General features: G+C 40.6%; 2 protein-coding genes across 9 annotated transcripts in view; one reads left to right on the top strand and one right to left on the bottom strand.

Moving 5' to 3' along the window:
• MTOR (mechanistic target of rapamycin kinase) overlaps positions 1-23,957 on the top strand; it is a 68,515-nt gene that overhangs the window by 6,471 nt on the left and 38,087 nt on the right. For 6 of the 7 annotated variants that reach the window (XM_035901794.1, XM_035901796.1, XM_035901795.1 and 3 more), the window contains exons 9-30: positions 56-164; positions 1,015-1,201; positions 1,393-1,521; positions 2,404-2,648; positions 2,827-3,042; positions 3,706-3,911; positions 4,453-4,575; positions 4,921-5,010; positions 5,105-5,197; positions 5,703-5,837; positions 6,179-6,308; positions 6,544-6,794; positions 7,640-7,681; positions 8,710-8,796; positions 9,360-9,527; positions 9,773-9,885; positions 10,283-10,445; positions 10,713-10,805; positions 11,511-11,657; positions 12,464-12,606; positions 13,748-13,910; positions 14,031-14,176. In XM_035901794.1, coding sequence (XP_035757687.1) covers positions 56-164; positions 1,015-1,201; positions 1,393-1,521; positions 2,404-2,648; positions 2,827-3,042; positions 3,706-3,911; positions 4,453-4,575; positions 4,921-5,010; positions 5,105-5,197; positions 5,703-5,837; positions 6,179-6,308; positions 6,544-6,794; positions 7,640-7,681; positions 8,710-8,796; positions 9,360-9,527; positions 9,773-9,885; positions 10,283-10,445; positions 10,713-10,805; positions 11,511-11,657; positions 12,464-12,606; positions 13,748-13,910; positions 14,031-14,176 — 3,179 coding nt within the window. The remainder of the gene's footprint in view (positions 1-55; positions 165-1,014; positions 1,202-1,392; positions 1,522-2,403; positions 2,649-2,826; positions 3,043-3,705; positions 3,912-4,452; positions 4,576-4,920; positions 5,011-5,104; positions 5,198-5,702; positions 5,838-6,178; positions 6,309-6,543; positions 6,795-7,639; positions 7,682-8,709; positions 8,797-9,359; positions 9,528-9,772; positions 9,886-10,282; positions 10,446-10,712; positions 10,806-11,510; positions 11,658-12,463; positions 12,607-13,747; positions 13,911-14,030; positions 14,177-23,957) is intronic. The other variant, XM_035901798.1, reaches the window with a different exon arrangement.
• Positions 15,260-21,213, bottom strand: ANGPTL7 (angiopoietin like 7). 2 transcript variants are annotated; one of them, XM_035901801.1, is made up of 5 exons: positions 20,778-21,213; positions 18,990-19,093; positions 18,469-18,663; positions 17,588-17,786; positions 15,260-16,549 (listed from the first exon to the last, which is right to left on the bottom strand). In XM_035901801.1, exons 1-5 carry the CDS (start codon positions 21,154-21,156, stop codon positions 16,380-16,382), a joined length of 1,047 nt encoding a protein of 348 aa, XP_035757694.1. In that variant the 5' UTR covers positions 21,157-21,213; the 3' UTR covers positions 15,260-16,379. The 2 variants fall into 2 exon arrangements, with proteins under 2 accessions (XP_035757694.1, XP_009644742.1); XM_009646447.2 differs by having other exon boundaries at positions 18,990-19,090.

The raw sequence follows: 23,957 nt of genomic DNA, 5'->3' as shown, positions 1-23,957 counted from the left end.
ATTCATGCATTACTGCCAATGGTCATCCTTCAAAGCCCAATCTATCTCCTTTCAGGTGTGCCAGTGGGTTCTCAAGTGTAGAACCAGCAAAAATTCCTTGATCCAGATGACGGTTCTCAATCTGCTACCACGGTTGGCGGCTTTCCGTCCTTCAGCATTCACAGGTGACAAAACAGATGGTTGGATGTTGGAAGTGTTGCTGAAATTGGGCTGGAAGTCATCCAGCTCTCTTTGGCCCAGATGAGCTTGTGCAGGCAATGCAGCAGTACAAATGTTCTTGTAAGATGAGCAAATTCCTCTGTGGGAGGACAGGGTTTTTTTTCTGAATAAGTGTGACTTGATATCTGATGCCAAAGTGTTGCTCTGATGAAGAAAATGGGTTGAAAACTATTGTCTGTATTTTATGATCAATACCATAAGAGAGATAACCACCTTTTTGTTTTTGTTTTTTTTTCCCCCAGTATGTCAGACTTAGGGTTGAACTCCGCTCTCTTGCTCCCACTCACCATATCCCATATATTATCAGTAGGGTTGTCTTCCTTTTCTCTGTTGCATGTGCCAGGAAATATCAAGTAAAAATAGGAACTACCTGCTGGCTTTAAAGCAGTTCAACTGATTTATCAAGCAAGCTTAGGAGAGTGTCAGAGTTGGAGGCAAGTCACCCAGCTGCTCTAAGTGAGCTGGGACAAACTTTGTGTTGCTATTCCAACTTCCCAACCAATCACTATAAAAACAAAATGCTTCTATCTTATTTGTGTATAAAACTTGTTGCAATGGTTTTTTCTCATAGCTTTTTTATTTTGGTGATTTTATTTTTTTTTTAAAGAAAGCTTTCTGGGCTTTGGAAATTATATTATATGGTGACGTGTGTTTGCTGCTGTTCCTGTCAGCAAATTTTTATATCTCCGTGTCTGTTCCCTAGTTTTATACTTGTAAAGGTTTAGTTGCAAATGTGATGCAAGTGTATAAACCTAAATGAGTTCCAATATCTATATTGTTATCTCTTGTGGGCAGCTGATCAGTATCTTCCAGACACCATGAATCATGTTCTCAGCTGTGTGAAGAAGGAAAAGGAGAGAACAGCAGCCTTCCAGGCCTTGGGTTTGCTTTCTGTGGCTGTGAGGTCTGAGTTTCAAGCTTACCTGCCAAAAGTTCTTGAAATCATAAAAGCAGCTCTTCCACCAAAGGACTTTGCCCACAAGTAAGTATGCAAAGGTTAGAGGAAGAAACTGAAACACCTGTTCTTTGTATAATTTTTGTGATGTGGGATCAAATTATCGTATTAAAACCAGATGTGTTTCTGTAAGACTGACAACATAGGAGTGGGATGAGGAAAGATGTTTGAAAAATAGCAGCTCCTATTAATTAACTTTTAATGTGGTCCCTTTCCAGGAGGCAGAAGTCTGTGCAGGTTGATGCCACAGTCTTCACCTGCATTAGTATGCTGGCACGAGCCATGGGACCCAGCATCCAGCAGGACATCAAAGAGCTTTTGGAACCTATGCTGGCTGTGGGCCTAAGGTAAGTATAAGGCACGGCAACATGTTTTTCTGTTAGCCACTGGATGGCATTGTTGGCCGTATAGAATGAGACCTTGAAAGTCTTCAGATTGAGAATGAAAATTACTGCTTTTAAATGATCTTTCGAAAGATCAGTATAGCTCTTTCAGAAGATTAATATGTTTTAAGTGTTAATGTGTCTGAGTTCTTTATGCAGAGACCAACGCTCTTAAGTCTTTTTGTAGAACAACTAGTAAACTCAAAAGCAATCTCTTTTACTTCCCACTTTTCAAACACATTTGTCAACAGCCTGCAAAAATTTAGAAATACTCTGAAGACCAGCAGATTTCTGCCATATCAAATTGCAGGGAAGGAGAATTGAAGCTCTCTATTTGCTCCTAGCTGCTTTCACCTTTGGATCTGACAGTTCCTATTGGAATCAAATTGCAGGGAAGGAGAATTGAAGCTCTCTGTTATTTGCTTCTAGCTTCTTTCACCTTTGGATCTGACAGTTCCTATTGGCAATTTCCTAGCTCATGAAGGTGTTAGTATGGGAGGGTATGGAGAAACTATTCAGGTAGCACAAAGCTGTTTAGATTAGATTCATGTTACCACCTGGAAGTGAATTTAGTTGCCTTTGTGTCTAAAAAGCACAGTATTCTAGCAATATTGCCTAGTGTTATACTGTGTGCTGCAGTCTGCAGTTTGCTCGCCAAGTTCTCATACAAAAAGGTCATCTCATGTGCCTGTATTCACACAAGGACGCTTGTGCTCTGGCAGGTGTTGCTGTGATGTGTGAGTGCCCCCAATTATCTTCTGATGGGCAAAGGCATAAACAAAAAGTGAAATATGCACCTCCTGTTGTTTGTCTTCTAATGACTATCTGCTTGCTTCTTGCCCTCAGCCCTGCTCTGACAGCTGTGCTGTATGACTTGAGTCGTCAGATCCCCCAGCTAAAGAAGGATATCCAGGATGGGCTGCTGAAAATGCTCTCCCTTGTTCTAATGCACAAGCCTCTGCGACATCCGGGCATGCCAAAGGGCCTTGCCCACCAGCTTGCCTCCCCTAGCCTCACCAACATCCCAGAGGCCAGTGATGTGGGTAGCATCACCCTTGCCCTTCGTACCCTGGGTAGCTTTGAGTTTGAAGGTAAGATAAAATAAGGAAGCAGGGGGCCAAGGGGTATGGGATATAAATGCTAGTGTATTGAAGTAGAGTACAAGTAGCAGGAAAACTCTGAGAGCGCTTTCTTTAAACTCCTATTCCCTGGTAAGGCCGGTAACTGAAGTGTAAACCTGTGTTAAACTCCCCACCTTCTTCTTTCTAGGCCACTCTCTGACTCAGTTTGTTCGGCACTGTGCAGACCACTTTCTAAACAGCGAACACAAGGAGATACGGATGGAAGCAGCCCGCACTTGCTCTCGCTTGCTCACACCTTCTATCCACTTGATCAGTGGTCATGCCCATGTGGTCAGTCAGACGGCAGTGCAGGTTGTGGCTGACGTTCTCAGCAAACTGCTTGTGGTTGGAATAACTGACCCAGGTTAGTGTGGGGTTCAGAGAAAAGGGTTCTATTACCACATGTTAATTTTAGCACGTGAGCAGGTCATGATAGTATGGTGTGGAATTTGAATGTATTTGCCAGTAACTTAAGCTGCTGTTCTTTACAAACTAAAAAGGTCTCCCAATTTCTCTTCCCAGGTCTTGATTTTTAAGGTATTAATAGAACACTAGTGCAAAATGCTCAAACTGTGCCCCTGGTAATCCTTTGAAGTAGGTAGAGCTCTGAGACTACTTTTGCTGTTGTTCTGTGTGGTGGCCTTCAACTCTATAGTTTGGGAAGGGATTGGTCCCTTCTATTGAATCTTCCTCCTTGATTTTTTTTTTACTCTTTTATTCAGTTGCATTATGGTAACCTGAGATGAGTTCATTTTCTGCACAGCGCCTCCAAATGTGCCACTTGTAGGTGCCAGAGGTTGGCATTGTACTGATCTGGGTATTGGGGCAGTATTGAGTAGCACTGAATCTGTTGGGCTGACCTACCATGTTTCTCCTGTGTAAAACACTGATGTATAGTGTCTCATGCTGGGGAAGCTCTCAGCATTTCTCTGAGGTTTGTGAAGAACTTTTGAAGCCAGTTTGTGAATAAGGGCAATAATACAAACAGGAGTTTACTGCACTTAAAGAAACAAATGTGTTCTTGCAGACCCTGATATACGTTTCTGCGTGTTGGCTTCTCTGGATGAGCGATTTGATGCTCACCTTGCCCAGGCGGAAAATTTGCAAGCTCTTTTTGTGGCCCTGAATGATCAAGTATTTGAAATCCGAGAGCTGGCCATCTGTACTGTGGGTCGCCTGAGTAGCATGAACCCTGCTTTTGTCATGCCTTTCCTGCGCAAGATGTTAATCCAGGTAATGAACATGCCTGCAGTGAAAATGGAGTACTTGGTATTGAGATTAAGATGGTGTTAAAGAACTGGGCTGTCTAACTGTAGTGAATGTGTGGGAGAGTGGGGGAGTATCTCCCTTTTGGAAAATACGTATTACCCAGTTTAGTAGGTTTCAGGAAGTCTTTTTGGTGATAGATGTTTGGACTGAAGCTCTCAGGATTTATTAGAAAGGAGAGGATAGCAGCCATTATTTCACCCCACATTCATCATGCTGGAGTGCTTTTCATCTGTATTGAGGAAGAATGTTCTGTGTTTCTTTTAGGTGAGTGGATGGTGCCGCTTCATAAACATAGATGATTTTGGAGCTGTCTACTCAGTTTTATGCTAATTAATTGTAATTTCATTTAGACATAAATGATTGGATGGAGTGTAAATGTGGAACACCCTTTGCAAGTGCTGAGATTATTTTTTCTTTCTGTTGTTGGACAGGAGGGGGGAAATACAAAGAATTTTTGCCTACCTTTATTTTGTCTGTTCTCGTGCTTCCATTATCTTTTCTGCAGATTCTAACAGAGCTGGAACACAGTGGTGTTGGCAGGATTAAGGAGCAAAGTGCCAGGATGTTGGGTCACCTGGTTTCTAACGCTCCACGCCTCATTCGTCCATATATGGAGCCTATTCTTAAGGTAGAGTCTCTGGACATTTCCTGGTGACTTTGGAGTGAGATGATACATGACCATCAGGAGCTGCAGTTCTTTTGCTTCATCATAGCAAGAAAAGATCAGATTGGTGTGGATGTTACCCACAGTAGGGCATGTATGTGACAGTGTAGCCTAACTTGATTCTGGATTTGCATGAAGTTTGTGAAATGACAGTTGCATTTACTGTTGAAATAATCACCATGATGCAAGTTGAGCCCCTATGGAATCAATTTCAGATTTAAACCAAAAAGGAAAGGTCATTTTGAGTGTTGTATGTACAGCAAGGAATCTTCTAAACACATTTGAATTTGTTTCTCTGTCGCCTACCAGGCACTGATTGTGAAACTGAAAGATCCTGATCCAGATCCAAATCCAGGGGTGATTAACAATGTCCTAGCTACTATAGGGGAGCTTGCACAGGTAAGGATTCTGCAGGTACCTCTTTGCCATGTTTGCCAGATGTTAAGCTTTTGGCAATGCTAGATGAAGGACTTTGATTTTTGTCTTTCAATAGGTCAGTGGACTGGAGATGAGGAAGTGGGTGGATGAGCTTTTCATTATAATTATGGACATGCTACAGGACTCCTCTCTGCTGGCTAAAAGACAAGTAAGCGTTTGACAACTGCACTAAACTGGCTATCTGCTGTGAGCAAATATCCATGTGTCCTATCATAGCTACTAAAATGAACCTTTAAATGACTCAAGTCTCTCTTGTGGAGCATATGGTCACACTCATGGCACACAGATCAGGGATTGCAGCGCCTGTCTGTTGTGACATAGTACAGAATTGTTAAAGGAAAAGATGGCGGGGGGGGAAAAAAGGAAGCAGTTTTTATTGCAAGGCTTGGACTCACTGAATTGAATGCCCATTTGAATTGTATCTCTGCGTGAGGGCAATTACGGCAGTCAGAGTCTAACAAACTGTTGATTATCACTTTCTTTACTATTGCTTGTTAAAAAACACTATGGAGGCTTTCAAACCACGGACTGTGGTTTGCAGTGTGAGCCTAAAATGCTTGAAGAAACTTTAGAGAGGTTGAATGACTGATGGATCAAGAGACATAATAAATTCCCTGGTCAAAACTAATCTTCTCTGGGCTTGATCTTTCCAGGTGGCTCTTTGGACACTGGGACAGCTTGTGGCCAGCACTGGTTATGTGGTGGAACCATACAGGAAGTACCCAACTTTGCTGGAGGTGCTTCTGAACTTCCTGAAGACTGAGCAGAACCAGGGCACCCGTAGAGAGGTATGAACAGAAGCTATCACACAACCATTTCTAAAAAGTTTTTTTTCTGGGGGGAGAGCTGTCAAATAAATGTGAGTTTTGGGGAGGGGAGGAGGTAAAAGATCATTGTTGTGGCTGACAGAAGTACAATAAGCAGATTTAAGAGGATGAACGTATTGAGCCAGTGAAATGGCCTCCAGATGTTGAATGGAAAGCATTGATGTTTTTTCCAGGCAGTCACTTTAGTTCCAGATCTTCTCTCTTTAATCCTCAGGACCTTTCCGAACATGTGGGCTCATATGTTGACTTTTGCCTTGCCAATGAACTTCTGATGAATTTTCTTTTTCTTTCTGTCTTAACAGGCTATTCGTGTGTTAGGGTTGCTGGGTGCTTTGGACCCTTACAAACACAAGGTGAACATTGGCATGATTGATCAGTCACGAGATGCTTCAGCTGTTAGCCTCTCAGAGTCCAAATCCAGCCAGGATTCTTGTAAGCATCTGAATTTCTTTCAAGTGAATAGCTTTATAATCTACAAACAGGTCTTGATTTTTTTTTTATTTATTTTTTGTTGTTGGTTTGTTGTTAGCAGTTTGTCTCCTACTATTAACCAATAACTAATGTATGTGTTCTCACATAATACTCAGGTGCTCCTGAGTGTACCTGATACTAGAGGACTTCAAGACCATTTAATATATAGCTTGTGACACTACCTTCTTTCTTCTAGCGGACTACAGTACCAGTGAGATGTTGGTGAACATGGGAAACCTCCCTCTGGATGAGTTCTATCCAGCGGTCTCTATGGTGGCACTGATGAGAATTTTCCGAGACCAATCCTTGTCCCAACACCACACGATGGTAGTTCAGGCCATCACCTTTATTTTTAAATCTCTTGGGCTGAAGTGTGTGCAGTTCCTGCCCCAGGTCATGCCAACGTTCCTTAATGTAATACGGGTTTGTGATGGTGCCATCCGAGAGGTGAGTGTACAAGGGACCACTCCCTCTTTCTTCCTGTTCCACTGCCCTAACATAAGAATCCATTTCTTAAGTGAATGCAACTGGCTTTGGGCATTGCTGTGCTATGTGTTGCTGCCAAGCATGCTGCAGAAGTGAGGTTCAGCTTTGCTTTCTCTCCTGTGAGCATTTGATAGAATATCCAGTGGAAACAATTTTTCTGCTTCTGAACATAATCCTTAGAAGGCCAATATTTGATTCTGGTTTTTTATCAAGCTGGTCTTGTTCAGGAAAACAGCCTGTGCAGCTTCCAGAGCTTTCAGTGATCTCTGCACTAATGTACTGTTGCAAACAGTATTATTAAATAATAGAGGTAGATTCTTTAAATTTCTGATGCAACCATGTACTTTGGCTCATCTGTGAGAAGGAAAATTCAATTTGGTATAGTCTGATAACATTCAGAGCAGTGTGGGTGGTGATTCCACAGCAGTGCTTTCTCTTCCTTCCCACTTAAGTTACAGTTTTAGAAGGAAAAGAGAATTGTGTGAAGACGATAATGGGCTTAAGGTTCACCTAACCAGAGATGGCTGCTGTTTGCCAAGCCTTTCCTCAGGCAGCTGAAAATAATCTCTGGGGTGGGAAGGGCAGTTTGTACTAGTCATTGGTACTGTGTTTTATAGGTGGGATGGGTGCTCCCTTAGCAGAACCCCAACCCTGCTATAGAACCGCTGTTTTCTCCCAGACTGAACTACCACTCAGATTGGAAGGAAAACATCTCTCACGCCTGGGTTGGCCGAACTCCTAGACCTGACTGATCTAACTTGCTTGAAAGCTATGCAGTTGTGCACACTCTGTTTAAAAATTTTCAGGTAAAAGAAGATGGTGAAAGTGTACTGGGGAGAAGAGCTGAGGTGGGTATGCGTGACACTAAAGCCTAAAGGAGGCAGGTCCTTGTCCTATATGTAAGCATCCTCTCACACCACCAAAAAAGGCACAATACAGGAGCTCAGGGTTCATTTTTGATAAATGTAGGTGTACTGCTTTCACTCAGTTAGCTGATATTATTTCTTACTTAGTTTTCACAAAAATCTGTTACTACTTTTTTCTGAGCTCCACTTTGTATTTTGTCACTATAGTCTTCAAATACTGCATGGAGAAATTAAAGTTAATGTATGATAACTTACATTTTCCTATTTTCTTGGAGGGAAAAAGACTATATACATTTATTTTGTGGACAAAGTGATTTAACTCACACTATTTCATACCAATCTCAAAAGTAAATTCATTGTCATGAGTGAGTGCATAAGACTGTACTGGGGCAAAAGGAATTGCAAAACTGTCATAGTATATCCAAATAAAATTGTCTCAGTCAAAATTCTACGGTACAATCAACCGTCTTTCAAAAAGTGTGATATTTCTGGCAAGGACCAAACTCTCTTCCCCAGTAACTTTTCACCAATATATCTTGGTAAAATGTATGCCGGTTTGGTTTGCAGGCAGGGGGAAAATATTAGGGGCTAAACTTTTGGAAGCATCCTTCAAACCTAAATTACAAAGCTCTGTAGTTGAGGTGTTTCTGCTTGCAAGTCTGTTCTGACACTATAAATTTGCTGACGCATTATAAGCCCCTGTTTGTATGGTTGACTGTCTAAGGCTTTGAGCCCACAAGATTTTTGATGCAAGTTGGGGGGGATAGACAAAAAAAGAAAACAAAAACCCCCCCAAAACTACTCACTACCCACCCCCAAAACCCTAAACCACCGACCTGAAGCTGCCAAGAATTTAGCCCCAGATTTTGAGCATTTAAAGGAGCTATAGGAGCTATGCATGCTACGTGTTTGGTAAATGAGCTTGCAATTGGTCTGTGAAACGCAGTTACCCAGTGTTGCTTTGATGTTTGAATAAGCTACATTGATCACTACACGTTTCTTCCTTCCAGTTCCTGTTCCAGCAGCTAGGGATGCTGGTGTCCTTTGTGAGAAGTCATATTCGGCCCTATATGGATGAAATTGTTACCCTGATGAGAGTGAGTACAATCTCTAAGCCAGCATTTTGCTGTGAGAAAAGGTGGATAGTGTTTCTGTCATAACCAAATGTATCAACTATTTAATAAATTCATATGAAGTGCATTTGAAGTAATAGTTGTACTTTGAAATAACATGCATTTGAACTCATAATATACATTATTACTAGTAACTGCAATAAGAGCAGCTCCTAGGTTCTGCTGGTGCAGAATTCTTTTGAATGCTTGGATTTTGTGCACTTACTACTTCCAGAAACATAGGTTCAGCAAGAAGTGTTTGGAGTTCACAACTAGGTGGCATTTCACTTCATTTTCACTTACTATTTGCAAACACTTAAAGATTAGGAAAAATCAGTTGCCTAGAGGTTGTTTTTAACAGCTGTAAATATACTGAAGGGAGAGTGTTTTAAAAACAGACCAAAACTGCCAATTTATGTTAGTCTATAAGGGAAGTATAGACCTTACCTGCAATCTTGAATTTATCTAGAGACTCTCTGCTACAGTTTGCTTTTCTTGTAATTGGTACAGCTCAATTGAACTGTTTAATTTTTTTTTTTCTTCTCTAGGACTTCTGGGTCATGAACAACTCCATACAGAGCACAATTATCCTACTTATAGAGCAAATTGTGGTAGCTCTGGGAGGCGAATTCAAACTTTATCTGCCTCAGCTCATTCCTCACATGTTACGGGTCTTCATGCATGACAATAGTCAGAGTCGCATTGTCTCTGTCAAGGTGAGTGGGAAGCTGCAGCAGCTAGCTGGGTTGATTTGGGTATTGCTGAGGCAGGTGCTTGCCCAATGTGCCGTGCTCTAGCAGAGCTTCTTGCTTGTGTGTTGCAAGCAAGTGGCTTGGTGTGAAATGATGCAGACACTGCTTTGTTTAAAGTGCAGGGTTGAAGCAACGCTTCATTTGATACCGACTTAAAATGCATCTCTTTCATGACTTTTTGAATCACTTTGGGTCACTTTTCCCTCCAGCTATTGAATGCGATCCAGCTCTTTGGAGCTAACCTGGATGACTACCTTCATTTGTTACTACCTCCCATTGTTAAGCTATTTGATGCCCCCGATGTCCCAGTGGTGGCTCGCAAGTAAGTGTTGGTGGCTTTGCAGTCTTTTTTTTTTTTTTTTCTCTTTTGCCTGTGATATCCAAGTTCTGCAATGGCTGCCCTAGCTATCTGTAGAATGAGCTATCGCTTAGTTCCTTCCATGGGTTTGCTCTGTTAAATCATTATGGAAGGTTATCTTTGGTTGAATGTCACAGTGCTGTTAGTAGGTTTTCCTGGGTATAGACTATTACTTTCTGGTTCTCACCTGCCAGTATTTTAGTCACTGCAACTTGCAAGCTGTCCTGCAAGGGCCTGTTTTTCCTATTACTATTGATGCCTAGGAGGACTGAGCATGAATCGCTTATGTATTTTTAGATCTCGTTTCTCCTGTCTTATACAATGAGGGATAAGTCCTTCTTTCTTTCTGCTCTGACTTTAGAGCTGCTCTAGAAACAGTTGACCGCTTGACAGAGTCCCTGGATTTCACTGATTATGCTTCACGGATTATTCATCCTATTGTGCGAACACTAGATCAGAGCCCTGAGCTACGAACAACTGCAATGGACACCCTCTCCTCCCTGGTGTTCCAGCTGGGAAAGAAGGTAATATTCTTCTTAAGCTTGAAAGCTTATAGAAGGAGGGACTGTCCCAAAGATCAAGGCTTTAAAGTTGAATATTTGTAATATGCATTCATTCTGGACTTTAAAGAAAGTGGTTCTTTCTTCTCTTAGTTGTTTCTGGAATTAGGAGTTACTGAAATCAAACTTTCAGAGTTGGTTTCTCATAAGATCAATGAAACAAAGATGGAATTTTACTGCTGCTCTTGGTGACACTGAGATAACTAGCTTTTGATGTGTTCCCCTGTACAGTACCAGATTTTTATCCCAATGGTGAACAAAGTTCTGGTGCGACACAGAATTAACCATCAACGCTATGATGTTCTTATCTGCAGAATTGTAAAGGTGAGTTGACAAGTATACAGTTGTTTGCGTAAGGGCACTTTGGGGATGTTTTCATGTTGAAACAGATGTAGCTGGAAACTTCACTTTGAGTTACTCATAAAATGGAGAATTGATGTTGCTGTATTCGTGTGTTAAGTATAGCTTTTTAAGGAGACTTTGAGATTGCATTGGGAAAATTATTGTTAATTCGTATCAGTTATTTCCTATAGAAAAATCACTGCACGTTCTAGGTGAGAACTTAGGCTTGTAGCTGGTGTTACTACTTTTTTCTCAGTAGTTCTTCAGTGTGGATTAACCCTATTTTATGCAGTTTCAGGACTTAAGGAGACCTTGTTATCTCAGTATTTTCTGTAGTATTCCAAAACCTCAGTAACTGCTTTGCAATTTGATTAGTGTGGAACCAGCAGCATGCTCATGTTCTCAGCTTACTAGTGAGTCAAATAGGAAAGAGTTTTTTTTAAGGTGTGTTATTTTGGCTTTTAATACTAGGAGCTAAGATCTTAACAGTTACGTTGAATAGAAAAGGGATATCATTTGAGTGCTCTGGTTTATGAAGGTGTAATCATTATAATGAAACACAGTAGTTTTCACAAAAAGTTTTGCTGTGAGATTGGATAGCACTCTGACTTTTATCATCCATTTGACTTGTAGAGAATTGCTTTTGTATGTGTGGGTGTGGTCTTCATTGTAAGCCATTTATTGTAGGGCTATACACTTGCTGATGAAGAAGAGGATCCCCTGATTTATCAGCACCGAATGTTGAGAAGCAACCAGGGAGAAACTTTGGCCAGTGGTCCGGTGGAAACAGGTCCCATGAAGAAATTACATGTTAGCACCATCAACCTGCAGAAGGTAAGACTGGAGCACAGCACAGGATGAGTTTGCTACAGAAGGGAGGAGCTACTGTGTCACACCTGAGGAGTTTGTCCAGTGCATCTAAACTACATTTACGTACATCTCTTTTCTGTTGCCAGTTCTGTACAAAACTGAGGTCAAAGTTGTGTCTGAGACTCTTTAAAATCAGAAGGTGCTAAGCAACTTCAAAGATAGGAGCTGAATTATCAGACTATAAATGGCCATGAAGTAATTTTGACACTTTATGTGAAGTATGTGCAAAACTTCCTAGATCACAAGGGATCATCTGTAGCTTCTAGAGACATGTATTTTGGAGCCTCTGCCTTTTATCATCATCTATTTCTCTTATACCTTAGTGCTACATTCTCTTGAAGCCAGTATAGAACTTAACAGTGAAGCACTAGCTAATTTGAATAGTTAATGCATGTAGCACTCAGTTCGGTAGTGGGATGGATTGGTTTGAAAATCCTGGACTCAAAAATGTAATTCTAAATGCATTAAGTATTTTTAAGATGATGTTTTAACAGTGGCTTCAGCTCTTGATGTATTTTTGGAGGGAAAGAATTATTCATGTTAAATACTTGGCATGTCACGACAGGAATACATTTAGGGAAGATTTCTTAGAAATGAGACTGAAGTACTGCAAATTATCTGGTAAAGGTAATGGATTTCAGGGAATTGAAAAGGGAATCTCAGCAATGTGATTTTGAGCTATAAAGAAGTAATGCTGCCTGCTCATGGATTTCCTCTGCTTTTGGATAGTGCTTCATTTGGTAGTTGAATTGTCTTGCTTTGTACTGCAGGCCTGGGGAGCAGCAAGAAGAGTTTCTAAAGATGACTGGTTGGAATGGTTAAGACGACTGAGTCTGGAGCTACTGAAAGATTCCTCCTCACCCTCTTTGCGCTCATGCTGGGCTCTGGCTCAGGCATATAATCCCATGGCTCGGTAGAGTAATTCTGTTTTTTTCAGATCACTTGAAATTGCAGATGCAAGCCATATATTATAAGGAAAATGAAAATTACTTAAAAGCTCTTGGGTTTCATAAATAGAGATAGTTCCTGCTTTGGGACAAATCAAATAGCTGGCAACGTGATTTCATTTCCACCCTTTCCAGTTGACTGCTCAGTGATGTGCACAAAATCTTTCAGTGGAATTCTGCATATTAGTCTAGAAATAACATAAGGCACGTAAAAGCAAAGCTGGAAAAACAGTAGAGTATGCAATAGTTTCAAGGATCTACTGTGGATGAATAAAAATGCCTCTGAGTGGAATAAGCCATAGTGCTTTATTTCTTTTGCACACAGTATGTCTGGACAAACTGTGTTTCTATAAGCAGTTGCCTGTTTATTTGTTCTTGATGATGTGCATTTGCACATCTCGGTGCATATGAATCTGGCTACTGCTGCGAGAAAAGTGTTGATTCCTGGTTTAATTAAATGTGAGTTTTATCATTTTTGAAATAGAAGGGCAAGCAGCATGATGAAAAGTCAGCAATTCTTAGGTAGGCAGAAGTAATGCTAGCATTCTCCATGTATACTCCATGCACCTCAAACCCATCCTACAGTATTTCTCCATGGAACTAGCAGTGCAAGGGCTGTCACTGTATCTGTTTTTCATCACCTTTCATACTTCTGAAGCTTTGCCACTAATGCAAACTCCAGCTTTAGCGAGCACAGAAAACACAAGTGTTGTGGCATGTGTGTCCAGAGAAATGTACAATCATCTTTTTCACTGTTAACTGATGATCTAAGACAGACTAGGCCTGGTTCTTCATAGCAGAAGAGAAGAGCATCCTTGCTGCTGTGAAGAGTTTGGTCTAGCCTAAAATACTTGCTAGCATATGATAGTACAATATTTCTACTCTTGTATCTCATCCTATTATATATTTTTAAAATACAGGTTTCACTAAGTATTTGGTATGGAAGTTAGCTTTATAAAAGCTAAACACTATTTATTGCAGATAGACATGTAAATGCATTTTTCTAGCTCGCTCTCTCCAAATATGAAGGCAAGTCTGCTGTCAAACAGACTTTTTCTCATGAATACAGAATCCCCACCTCTCACTCTTTTTTGCTTTCCTCCTCAGAGATCTCTTCAATGCTGCTTTTGTTTCATGCTGGTCTGAACTGAATGAAGACCAGCAGGATGAGCTGATCCGAAGCATTGAATTGGCCCTGACTTCTCAGGACATTGCAGAAGTCACTCAGACACTGCTGAACTTGGCAGAATTCATGGAACACAGCGACAAGGTAGAGATGCTGTTAGACAACTCTTTTTCTAATGCTGGCTAGCTGGCTGATGTCTAATCTATGGGAAGGGTGTGAAGAGTTTATGCTCATTCTGCCTTTGATTTATGTGCTTCTATCCAGGGTCCATTACCTTTGAGAGATGATAATGGCATTGTCCTCCTGGGGGAAAGAGCTGCAAAATGTCGAGCGTATGCCAAGGCCCTTCACTACAAGGAGCTGGAATTTCAAAAGGGTCCCACCCCAGCCATTCTAGAGTCTCTTATAAGGTAGGACCACAACTGATGAGACTTCTGCTCTTGCATCACTACCCAATTTAGGATACCATTACAATGAATCTAGACAATTCTTAGGAATTCACTCTGCCACAAGACATTGTTGTAGGCTTACTAACTAGCTTGCAGCTGTATGCTCCTACCTGCTGAGTTCTGCCCTTGTATTTATGCAGTTAAAATTACGATAGAAGCCGTAGGAAGTTGTGCAGGAAAAGTGGAGTCTTCTGATTTCCACCTCTCACCCTTCAAGTTCAGTATGGGATGTCATGGAGTTGCTGTAAGTTAGGTGAGAGAGATTTCTACACCTACGTATAAGCCTGAAAAGCTGAAGCTCCTAATTAAAATTTCTCATCAAATTTTGCTCATTTAGTTTAGATAGGTCTCATTCCTCATATATCAAATAGAAGATATTGTAACAAGACCATATTGTTTCCTGAGCTTTGTCAACAAGAAAGATGTTAGTCTGAAATACCTGCGTGGGATTTGGTACTAAACTACATGTTTTAAAATGTGAATCTCTGTTTCGTCTCACAGAAATGTTAACTCTACCGTTTGAGATGAGCAAATTGCTTTTGGTTGAGCAAAAACTTAGCTATGTCTGTATGTAGTGAATTTTTCAGCCCTCCTACTTCCTTACAGTTGTGCTTCTCTGTTTTTTCCCCCTCTTATTTTATTCTTTCATCCTTTGTCCTTTCTTGTTTTTCTGAGGAAAACATAGAATTTAGTGTATTCCCTTTTCTGGCCTCAATCACTTGTGCAGCTGTTTCTTGGTCTATCAAAAAGCAACTTAAGGAGCAAAGACTTGAAGTAAAGCAGGATTAAAAATGAAAGACAATTTATTAGAAATTAAAAAGTTTAGAAATGCTTAAAAATCCATTTTATAGACCACAGTTAAAATAGTTCCAACTATAGTTCCACACAGTTTGAAATGTACTGTATGAATAGTCAAACGCATGTAAGGCAATTCCCAAGACACCTTTATCTCCCATTTCACACAAGGCTGAACAATTTAAATTAGATTCAAACTCTCTTTAAGGTGAATAAAAATAGATATATTAACTATAACTATCTCTTCCAACATATTCAAACAACAGTATGGCTACAGGAGGAGTCTTTTTTTTAACTGTTATTTTTAACACTGTGTTACGTAAGGGAGAAACATACTGATTTTTGACACAACATCTCCAGGTAACTTATAATTGGGGGAGTTTTCAGAACAGATTTTAATATTCCTCAGCGCAGTACGCTAGCAAACATTCTCTTATGTTTGAATAACTTTTGGCAGTTACTGATTCTCTGGTGTGTACTAGTGTTTTGCTCATGGATATAGTGGTTTTAAGTGTTGGAGTGGAGTTTTTTGGCTGGGGGGCTGGATCTGGATATTTTTTTTTGCTAACCTGCTGTTCTCTCTTAGTCTTACTGACATATAGCATGCTTATGTTCTAACCTAGAAATAATTTGGTGGCAGCCCAGAAAGCTGCTTTCTAGTTTATCAACCTTTAGGTGATCTGTGGATAGGAATAAACATCACAGAGCATATGGGACACATCCTTTCCTCCAGGGTTACTGTCTGCTGGGTGCAGCCCTCTGTGGGGACTTACTTGAGGCAGCAGCAGGAGGTGGCAGTAAAACTTCAGGAGAGAACCTGGGCAACACTAATCCAAAATGTTTGAGCTTCATTATTTCTTCTGTGGGAAAACTAAAGACATCAGGGACACTTCTGATTCCTCTGGCTTGAAACAAGTATGTCATTTTTGTGATTTGAGTCCCTCTTGGAAGGAGTTACTCAGCGATGCTTTCTCTAGACACTGAAGGAGAGGTAACAAGGAGGCTTTCTTTTTTCAGTCCCTGCCTGGCTGGTTAATACTAAGGCAACCCACTAGTCACAATGCTAGTGACAACACACCAGTACGTTTTCTGAAGGTGCTGTAAGTGCATTCTGTTCTAACCTATTCTAACACAGTATTTTTCCCTTTGAAAAGAGCCTTAAGAGGAAGAAATAAGTTTGAGCCCTGATAATGCTAGTGGCTGTGGCTGGTGCTTAGTGTGCCTTAGTGTTTGTGTGTGTACATAGCCAGTATGTAGCTGTTGCACATATTAGATGAAATGAATGATTATTTGGCTGATTTTGAACTGTTTGTTGCCCATCTTCTGTGCAGTGGTGTCGTGTAGCTGTACAATAAAATATTGGTTCCCTCTATGGTTTGAAATCCTCTGGCCGGATCTTCATCTCAACTCTCTTCAGTGAATAGGTTGATCCATGCCAACCGTACCAAGTGATGCCATCCATATTCTTGGTGTGTTCTCCTTTACGGTAGTAAACCCCGTTCAGATTGGAATCTGTGCAGCAGTTGTACCAATATCCACCTTTTCAAAAAACAAATTAATAGACTCCTGGTGAGCCATTTAAACAAAACGTATGTTTAAAGTTAATAATAAGAATTATTGCTCTTTCCTGAGGAGAATGACCAGAATGCATTATTTAATCCCTGGAGCTTATAGGTCTAGTAGCTGGGATTGCAGGTAAATTCAAAACTTTACATAGATACTAAATACATAAAGGCTTTACAGTTACACAGTCAAATTAGCCCAGTAGCTTTTCATTTAGTTGCTCATTGCTCTTAGAAACATGTCAAGGAAATAGTCTGTCTCTGAATCTGAGAGTTAGCATAGAAAATGAATTTGGGTTCTTAGCTTGAGCATCTTAAAGCATTTGAAAGGTTTCTGGACTATGCAAGTAAGCTGCCTTATTTTATTGAGACTGATATTAACAATTTTATTTGCATATCACGTAGGGGTATAATAGGAAAATTAAAAATAAAGGGCAAGACACAGTGAAGACAATTATCTTTGTGACAGACCTCATATAAAAATAATAAATTGAATTAAGAGAGTAACCTTGTTAGAGGCTCTTAATAGAGTAGGAATAAAGATTAGAATTCAGGTTGAACCTTGAGGTGCATGTAGGATGATAATATCAGAGAATAATTACAAGACCCTAATACCAGGACTTGAAACCTCATAATGTAAGAAAAAATAAAAACCTTATATATATATGTATATACAGGAATAACTTCCTACATCACTGGATTGCATCAACATCTGAGATAGTCTGGCAGATTGGCAAATATGCATAATGGGCTGGATAACAGTATGTGTAGGTGAGAGCATATGCTAAATCATTTGAAGAGTACCCATGTCTATAACAGTCTGGCACTGTAAATCAGCTTTAATTGCCAGATTTCCCACATAACTGATAAGTGTGTGTTTCAGAACTGGTCACCTCTCCCTTGATTTGCCATCCAGATGCTACTTACTAGTTACTTGGAAAGAGGGAGTCCTGGGCTCTCTACAAGTTAACCAGGCAGCTCTCTCAGGACAGGAAGGTGTTTACGTGTGTTTTACCTTTACGGAACTGGGCACAGTCATCCACGCACTTGTCATTGTCCTTGTCCTTTGTGCTGAAGGCTGTGTTGTTGTGGTACCTTAGGGAATCACGCCCTGTGTTGCCAGTGTAGTTCCCCAGAAAAAGACGATAGCTATTTATTTCGTTGCTCAGGGTGAATTGCTTATATTGTGCATAGCGTATGTTACCTTCCCAGTCCTGCCGCAGAACAATGAAGAAATATAGGTCCTATTAGAATAGTTATATAAAGATTCCACCATCTGTGGTAAGATACGCAACATGCACGTATTTATTCTCAGTCCTACATTTTTTATGAGGTTTTTTCTGTCTCAGACTGCAGAAACTTATCTGTTAAGGCAAAGAAACTTCCCAGAGCAAAGCATCAGATTTCCAAGTCTTATCTGCACTGGTATTAAATAATATGTATGGAAACCTGGTGCACAGCTCTTGCATTCAAGGTCCTTGTCTCGGTGTGCTGTCTCAATTATTTTTCCTCTCTGAAAGACTGACTTTTAGGTATAAAGCCTTTCAGCTCACTTTTTCCATTATACATATGGGGCGTCTCTGTGAATCTTTAAATCTGAGGCGGTCAGCAGTTCGATCTCTCCCTGCAGAGGGTTCTGCAGGATTCTCTAGAGCCCCACATGTTCGCTAAGACATAATCTGTATTCAGACAGAAGGTTGTCCTACTGATTTTGCATGGTGGAGAATGTAATTGTCTTATCCTTGAATGTATCACTAGGTCTATCCTACCTTCTCCTGTAATTAAAGCATGCAAGTTCTTTGGGCCTCCTATAGAGCTAGGAGATGATGTTTGCCACTAGAGAATCACTTTGTACAAAAACCCTTTTGCTGCTGAAATTAAAACCTTGTTAATTACCTCCAACTCCACTCGCAGAACAGTGGGGCGTCTTGAAAGTCGGTAGATATTCTCGTTTCCCAGCCAAAAATCTCCCCGAATATTGCCAAATCCTTCTCTGTATTGTTTCCAGTCCCTATTGAAAGATGTCAAACCGACTTTACGTCTTTGGATGATAGTCCAGCCACCACCATCTGTCTCCATGTCACAGAACACCTAGAACAGGAAAAAAGGTAGTGTTTACTTGTCAGACTTAAGAAGGTTTAGTTCTCTTAAGACAAAGCATTGTTCCAGATTTCACAACTTGAAGAAATTCCTATTTTGTTTGAAAGTCATGGAAAAAATTTATTAAATGAACCCTTTTTCTGTTTCCCTCTTAAATGTACACTCTTTTCCTTGAAGTTTGCATACATAAAGATGCTTATTTAAAGTTCAGGGTATCATAACTCAGTATGTGCTCTTTTCATCTCTGTGGTAGATACGTATTTCTTGATTATAATTGAAAAGGCATGTAATATACACTGGGTACTTGACATCCTTACCTCCAGATCTGGACTCCCCAAAAATTCATCAGGAGGTAGCTTGTAAACACCAGAGATTCGGTAGTTCCTCTGGTAAAGTGATGAGCAGTCATAGACAGCATCTACTTGAATCAGAACCAGAAAGTCAGAATCTGAACAGCAAGAACAACTCCCCTGTAAGTGTGGTTTCTGTAAAGCATAATTTGTAAAACAAGGCGTGATTAATTGAAGAAGGCTTTCCACAAGCCTTATGTTTTCCTGAAATGGTTTAGTTCTGATCAATGCACACGTTGGAAAAAGAGGTTGTAGCGCTGGGACTTTGATGGGGTTTTTTTGGGTTGTTGGTTTGGTTTGTTTTTACCTCTCCTATCCAAAGAGACATCTCTGCTTTCTCTTCACATTGCTACTGTGTGTCTGTGCTGGAAGGTAAAAAGGTATGTGTTTGCTGTCCCCCTCCTGAATCATAAGGACTTATCTGATAGAATGGCTAGGCCCACTGCCAGATGCCCATTTTGAATTGTGTGCTTGAAAAGGTTTGCTAAATTTGCAGATGAGGCATATTTGATCAGCACTTTCTGCATTAGAGCCTATGATAGAGATGGTGGCTTTTAGCTGCAGTCAATCTGTCAGTCTCTGCAAGCCCCTTCTCCTCCCTGTGCAGGAGCTGACTTGAAGATGATAAAATGTACAGCTATTCTTCTGAGGAAGATAAACTAGCTGAAGCAAGGCTTTATCCATTCTGACAGTTTTCAATTTAGTGCAGACTAAATGTCTCTTACCTGGTGAGATGAGACGTGTCTGTTTTACGTACTTTCTGGGCCAGTTTTCTTCCATGTTTTACTGTATTTTTTCAAAACTTTTACTACAGCTCCAAAGAGATTCATTAGAGTAAATAGTGTCAAAACTAGCAAAGTGGAACTTTTCATAAGAAGAATTTAGTAAATAAATTTAGAGGGTTTTCCTTTGCATTTCAAAAAAAGAAAAAATTCGAACTAAGCCTTTTGGCAAACCCAGTCATCCCAGACAACAGCGGTCTCTTTTTGAGCTTTAAGCTTGTTGTGGTGAATTTCGTGTTAAGAGAAGTCAACAAAAATGACACTTTTTTCTAGAAGTGGCTTTACTGGTAGCTGACCTACAAAATGCAACTGCATTCCACGTTTAGTACAGGCCTGTGCAATTACTGTGTGCAGTGAAATTTTCCCTCGGGGAAGAAAGAATTTTGAACAATTTAACTGTTCTGGCTAGGCTTATATCACAGTTTGCGTCTTGCACCATCTGCAGCCTTGAATTTTTGAGAATTATCACCCAAATAATGGATCACTTTTATTCTGGTTCAGAGGTAGTCATAAAGATACAATTACAAATCTCCAGTAATACTTGGAGTGCATTTCCAATTGTTTTACCAACTTCTAGTCCCCTGTCAGCGCTGTGAACTCAGAGGATATTACTGGCCAAGGAATTCTCTGATGAAGCCAGTTCCCTTTCATTTTGGATTACTAACATAGTACTCAGAAAATGAAATATTAGACTGAGTTCCTCACTGTAAAAATACAGTACCTGTTCAGTTTTTCCACTCCCTGATAACAGACATATAGATATTAAAATACGGATAGATCTTTGGACTTCTAACAGATAAATTCAAACTAGTTTTCACAGGATCACCTGCCTACAGGAGGACTTTAAGCAATAGTATTCAGTATGCATACTAGCTAATCACATTAGTGGGACACTTTAGCATTAAGAACTAGTAGTTAGTTCATTTTGTGCCATTAAGAGGTGTATCTGGGAGCTTGGCAACTCCCTTCTTACCAGCTGAAGTTTGTGTGACCGTCTGAGCTGCTTGGAGTTGCATGATATCTATCTGGTTGTTCATTTCGGAGTATTTGCTCTCTGCATCAATGAGGCGGGACTCCATCTGCTTAGTGTTCCCTTCCAGCTCCATCACCTGCATGACCACATTCACCCAGTCGCCTTCCTGCTTCTTGCTCAGCTCCTGTAGCATTCTGCTCAGGTTGGCTACTTGCAACTTGAGCTCCTTAATCTCATCGCAGCAGCCTGTCATCTTGGACTGTGCGTTCCCATTGATTGTTCTCCTTTTAGGAGGCTTCTGCAGCAGTGCTGGATAGATTGCCACAGACACAGTGACAATGCAGAGCCATGCCAGCTGAGCAGTGGATCTTGCTGGCATTTTTGCTTACAGCAACAGAAAACTTCCAGCTGACTGCGGGTAGCCTGAATGCAGCTGGGGTAGGTATGAAACTTTCTGCAAGTGCTACAGCAGACTGGTACCTAGCTTTCTTCCAATGAAGTGAGTCTCTGAAGGTGGAGCCTGAAGAAGTGACTTTTTTTTTTTAGACCCCTCCTGTCAGTCTATGCACTTTGGAAGTCTGTCTCAAAGCATATTATATACTATTTTTCTGTTTACCTCCACCGCCCTGAAGCTATGAAGAGCTTTCTGGCCCCTCCCAGTTCATCTGTTCATATCAGGGTTGTTTACAGGATAAAACTGGAACAGGTTTCAGCCAAGAAAGTTTGGGGAGAGCAGGAAAGACTTCACTCAGTTCTGTCTTGAAGGGGGTGTGGGAGAGGGTTAGGAAGTGAATAGTTTTCAGCAATTATTGTCTATTGGATTGTAGCCCTCTTGGTGACTAGTTCTGGCACTTCAATAACATAAGCACATTAGATGTCCAGAATGTGAAAAGGCTGTCCAAACAGGATGAGTTTATAAAAGTTTAAGGAAGGTAACTCCCTAGCAGGTAGCCAGCCCTAGCTGCAGCAAGTGCTACTAATATATTCCCCAGAAGTTGTAGAGGGTAACTCTATGCTTGCAGTATTTCTGAATTTAGATAATATTTCATCAAATTCATCAGTTTGGCATCTAATCCTCCTCTCTCTGGACTCTGGTGTCTCTGCACTACTTGTTTTGTAGAATTCAGTGCTGTTCTTTTTAGAGATGAGATATCTGAGGGTAGGATGGAAAGAAATCTGCAAAATATGTAAGTCAAAACCCATGCCCCTTCCTATTCATAGTGGACAAATGAAAGGACATTAAGTATTGCTGAAAGACAGTCTACTTAAAATTGAAAAGAGATGGGTTTTTTACAGGCAGCATGGTCAGTCAAACTCCAGTATTATGGAGGCCAGTTTATTAACAGGATTTTAAAAGATGAAAATCTATGGGTAATTAAATGTCCATAATGTGTAGGTTTAAGAGTAAATCTTAAATCTTTAGACATTCAGAGTATAGGTCAAGTGTCAGCTGGCTGAGATAGTGCCTTCCAGTCTCTTCTTTTATATCTTTTAACAGTTCAAAAGTTGGTTATAGCTATTTGATCCCAAAGTAGAACTGTTTCAGCAATGGTGCAGCCTTTTGCAAAAGGTCTACAATTTCTGTTCTAGATCCTTATGGATAAGTTGTTTCTCCGTAGGCCAGCTCCTCTGTAATTGCCTGACATGGGTTCTTGCATCTTCCTGCGAAGTTTCTGATTGTGACAATTGGCACAGATAAGATGCAAATGAAGGAGTAAATGGCTCATGTATCTGCTTCTGGGGTGAATGCCATTAAAGCTTCTTGGTGTCCAAGAAAGCAAAAGAAAGTTAATCTTGCTCCTTTAACAAAGAAAATGAGGACAAACCCAACTGAGATATGCCATTACATCTAGACTTCTTTTGCTGATCCAAAGTGGCTGCAGGATTTCTGCTTGATTAGAAAAGCCTTGCTGATCTGACATCCACTTTTAGAGAAACAGGAAACACAATTTCTTGTTGGTGCAGTGTCTCTTCCTCCTGCTAGATGCTTTGTTTCTGCCTCTGATTTGCACCACTGCTGGCTAATAGTTTTTCTGCAGAACAATAATAAGAGACCCCACAGAGTGCAAAGATTTAGGAAGATGAAAGCATTGAAGAAGTGAAGGAGTGGAATATGAATACAGATGTTCCATAAACCTGAATTTTCTTAGAGGAGGAAGAGGTGATCTTTTTGGAAGAGGTCAGAATTGGACATCTCCAAACAGGCAGCATGAGTGTCTTGAGTTTCTTTGCAGGTGACTGTCTCTGTGCTGTAGTTTGGGCAGAAACCACTGTAGTCTGTAGTATCAGCTGGTGAGGCTACTGTGTGGTATTGGTGACCTGAGATATGCAAGTACAATTTGATTAAAGTACTGAGACTACCTCCACAGCAGACTGTAGGCTTCAGTCATGTTTTTGCCATGGGCATTCCAGAAACCTTCCAGAGCAAAATTGCTTTTTATACTTCAGACCAGAAAGTGCCACTGCACAAGCCTGACCTTTTTGTTCTGCCTCTAATCCTGTCTGAGCCCTCTTCCAGCTGGAGCTTCTGTCATTCCCAGGGGCAAATTCTTCTCGGGCTTCCTGTGATGAGAAGCATGTTTTTGTCAAAGTTGGAACAAAGAATAGGACAGGCCAGACTCTGGCTTCTCCACCCCAAAAAGCCACCCTGCTAACACCCCTATCGTGTTACATAGGACTTCAATCCATTCTGCTGCTGCTCTCACTCTCTGTAACTCTTCTATCTGTCTTATATAATCTGAATTTCACACACACTCACATCATGAGGGGCAGATGTGGAAGAGGGGAGCCACTTGTAGGTCCCTCTTGATACAAATTTTGGAAGGATCCAGGATTCAGCCAAACTGTTGCACACAGATGTTATGAAACAGTGCAGAAAGGCCTCAGAATCCCCTCTCTAAACTGGAGTATTTAATTGGAAATGAGACAGCTAGGGTTTAATTTTGCATCCAGCCTCTGATTTGTGTATGCTAATGCAAGCCACCTGTTTTTTGCATACTTTGATTTACCTGTTTTAAAACAGTTATCACTTATTTGTTCTTTCACCTTCTTCTGTGTAAGGGGTGACAACAGACATATTATGCAGGAATGGAAAAGAGCACAAATCTTCCCGGCTGTCATTACTTTTGAGGAAGCATTACGAGAGATTTGGGCAGACAGATCTCTCTTGGCAGAGACCTT

The sequence above is a fragment of the Egretta garzetta genome, unplaced genomic scaffold (assembly GCF_000687185.1).
Source record: "Egretta garzetta isolate BGI_Z169 unplaced genomic scaffold, ASM68718v1 scaffold69, whole genome shotgun sequence".
NCBI lineage: Eukaryota > Metazoa > Chordata > Aves > Pelecaniformes > Ardeidae > Egretta > Egretta garzetta.
Note: the sequence above shows the minus strand (reverse complement) of the source record. Positions and strands in the feature narration are given on the sequence as shown.

What these genes read in the sequence shown, in the direction of transcription:
- ANGPTL7 (XM_035901801.1), bottom strand. Translation starts at nt 21,156, where the DNA reads ATGCCAGCAAGATCCACTGCTCAGCTGGCATGGCTCTGCATTGTCACT. An exon ending in GGTCACACAAACTTCAGCTG is followed by an intron (nt 19,094 to 20,777) that starts GTAAGAAGGGAG and finishes TTCTGATTCAAG; the next exon opens with TAGATGCTGTCTATGACTGC. An exon ending in CTGTGCCCAGTTCCGTAAAG is followed by an intron (nt 16,550 to 17,587) that starts GTAAAACACACG and finishes TTTTTTGAAAAG; the next exon opens with GTGGATATTGGTACAACTGC.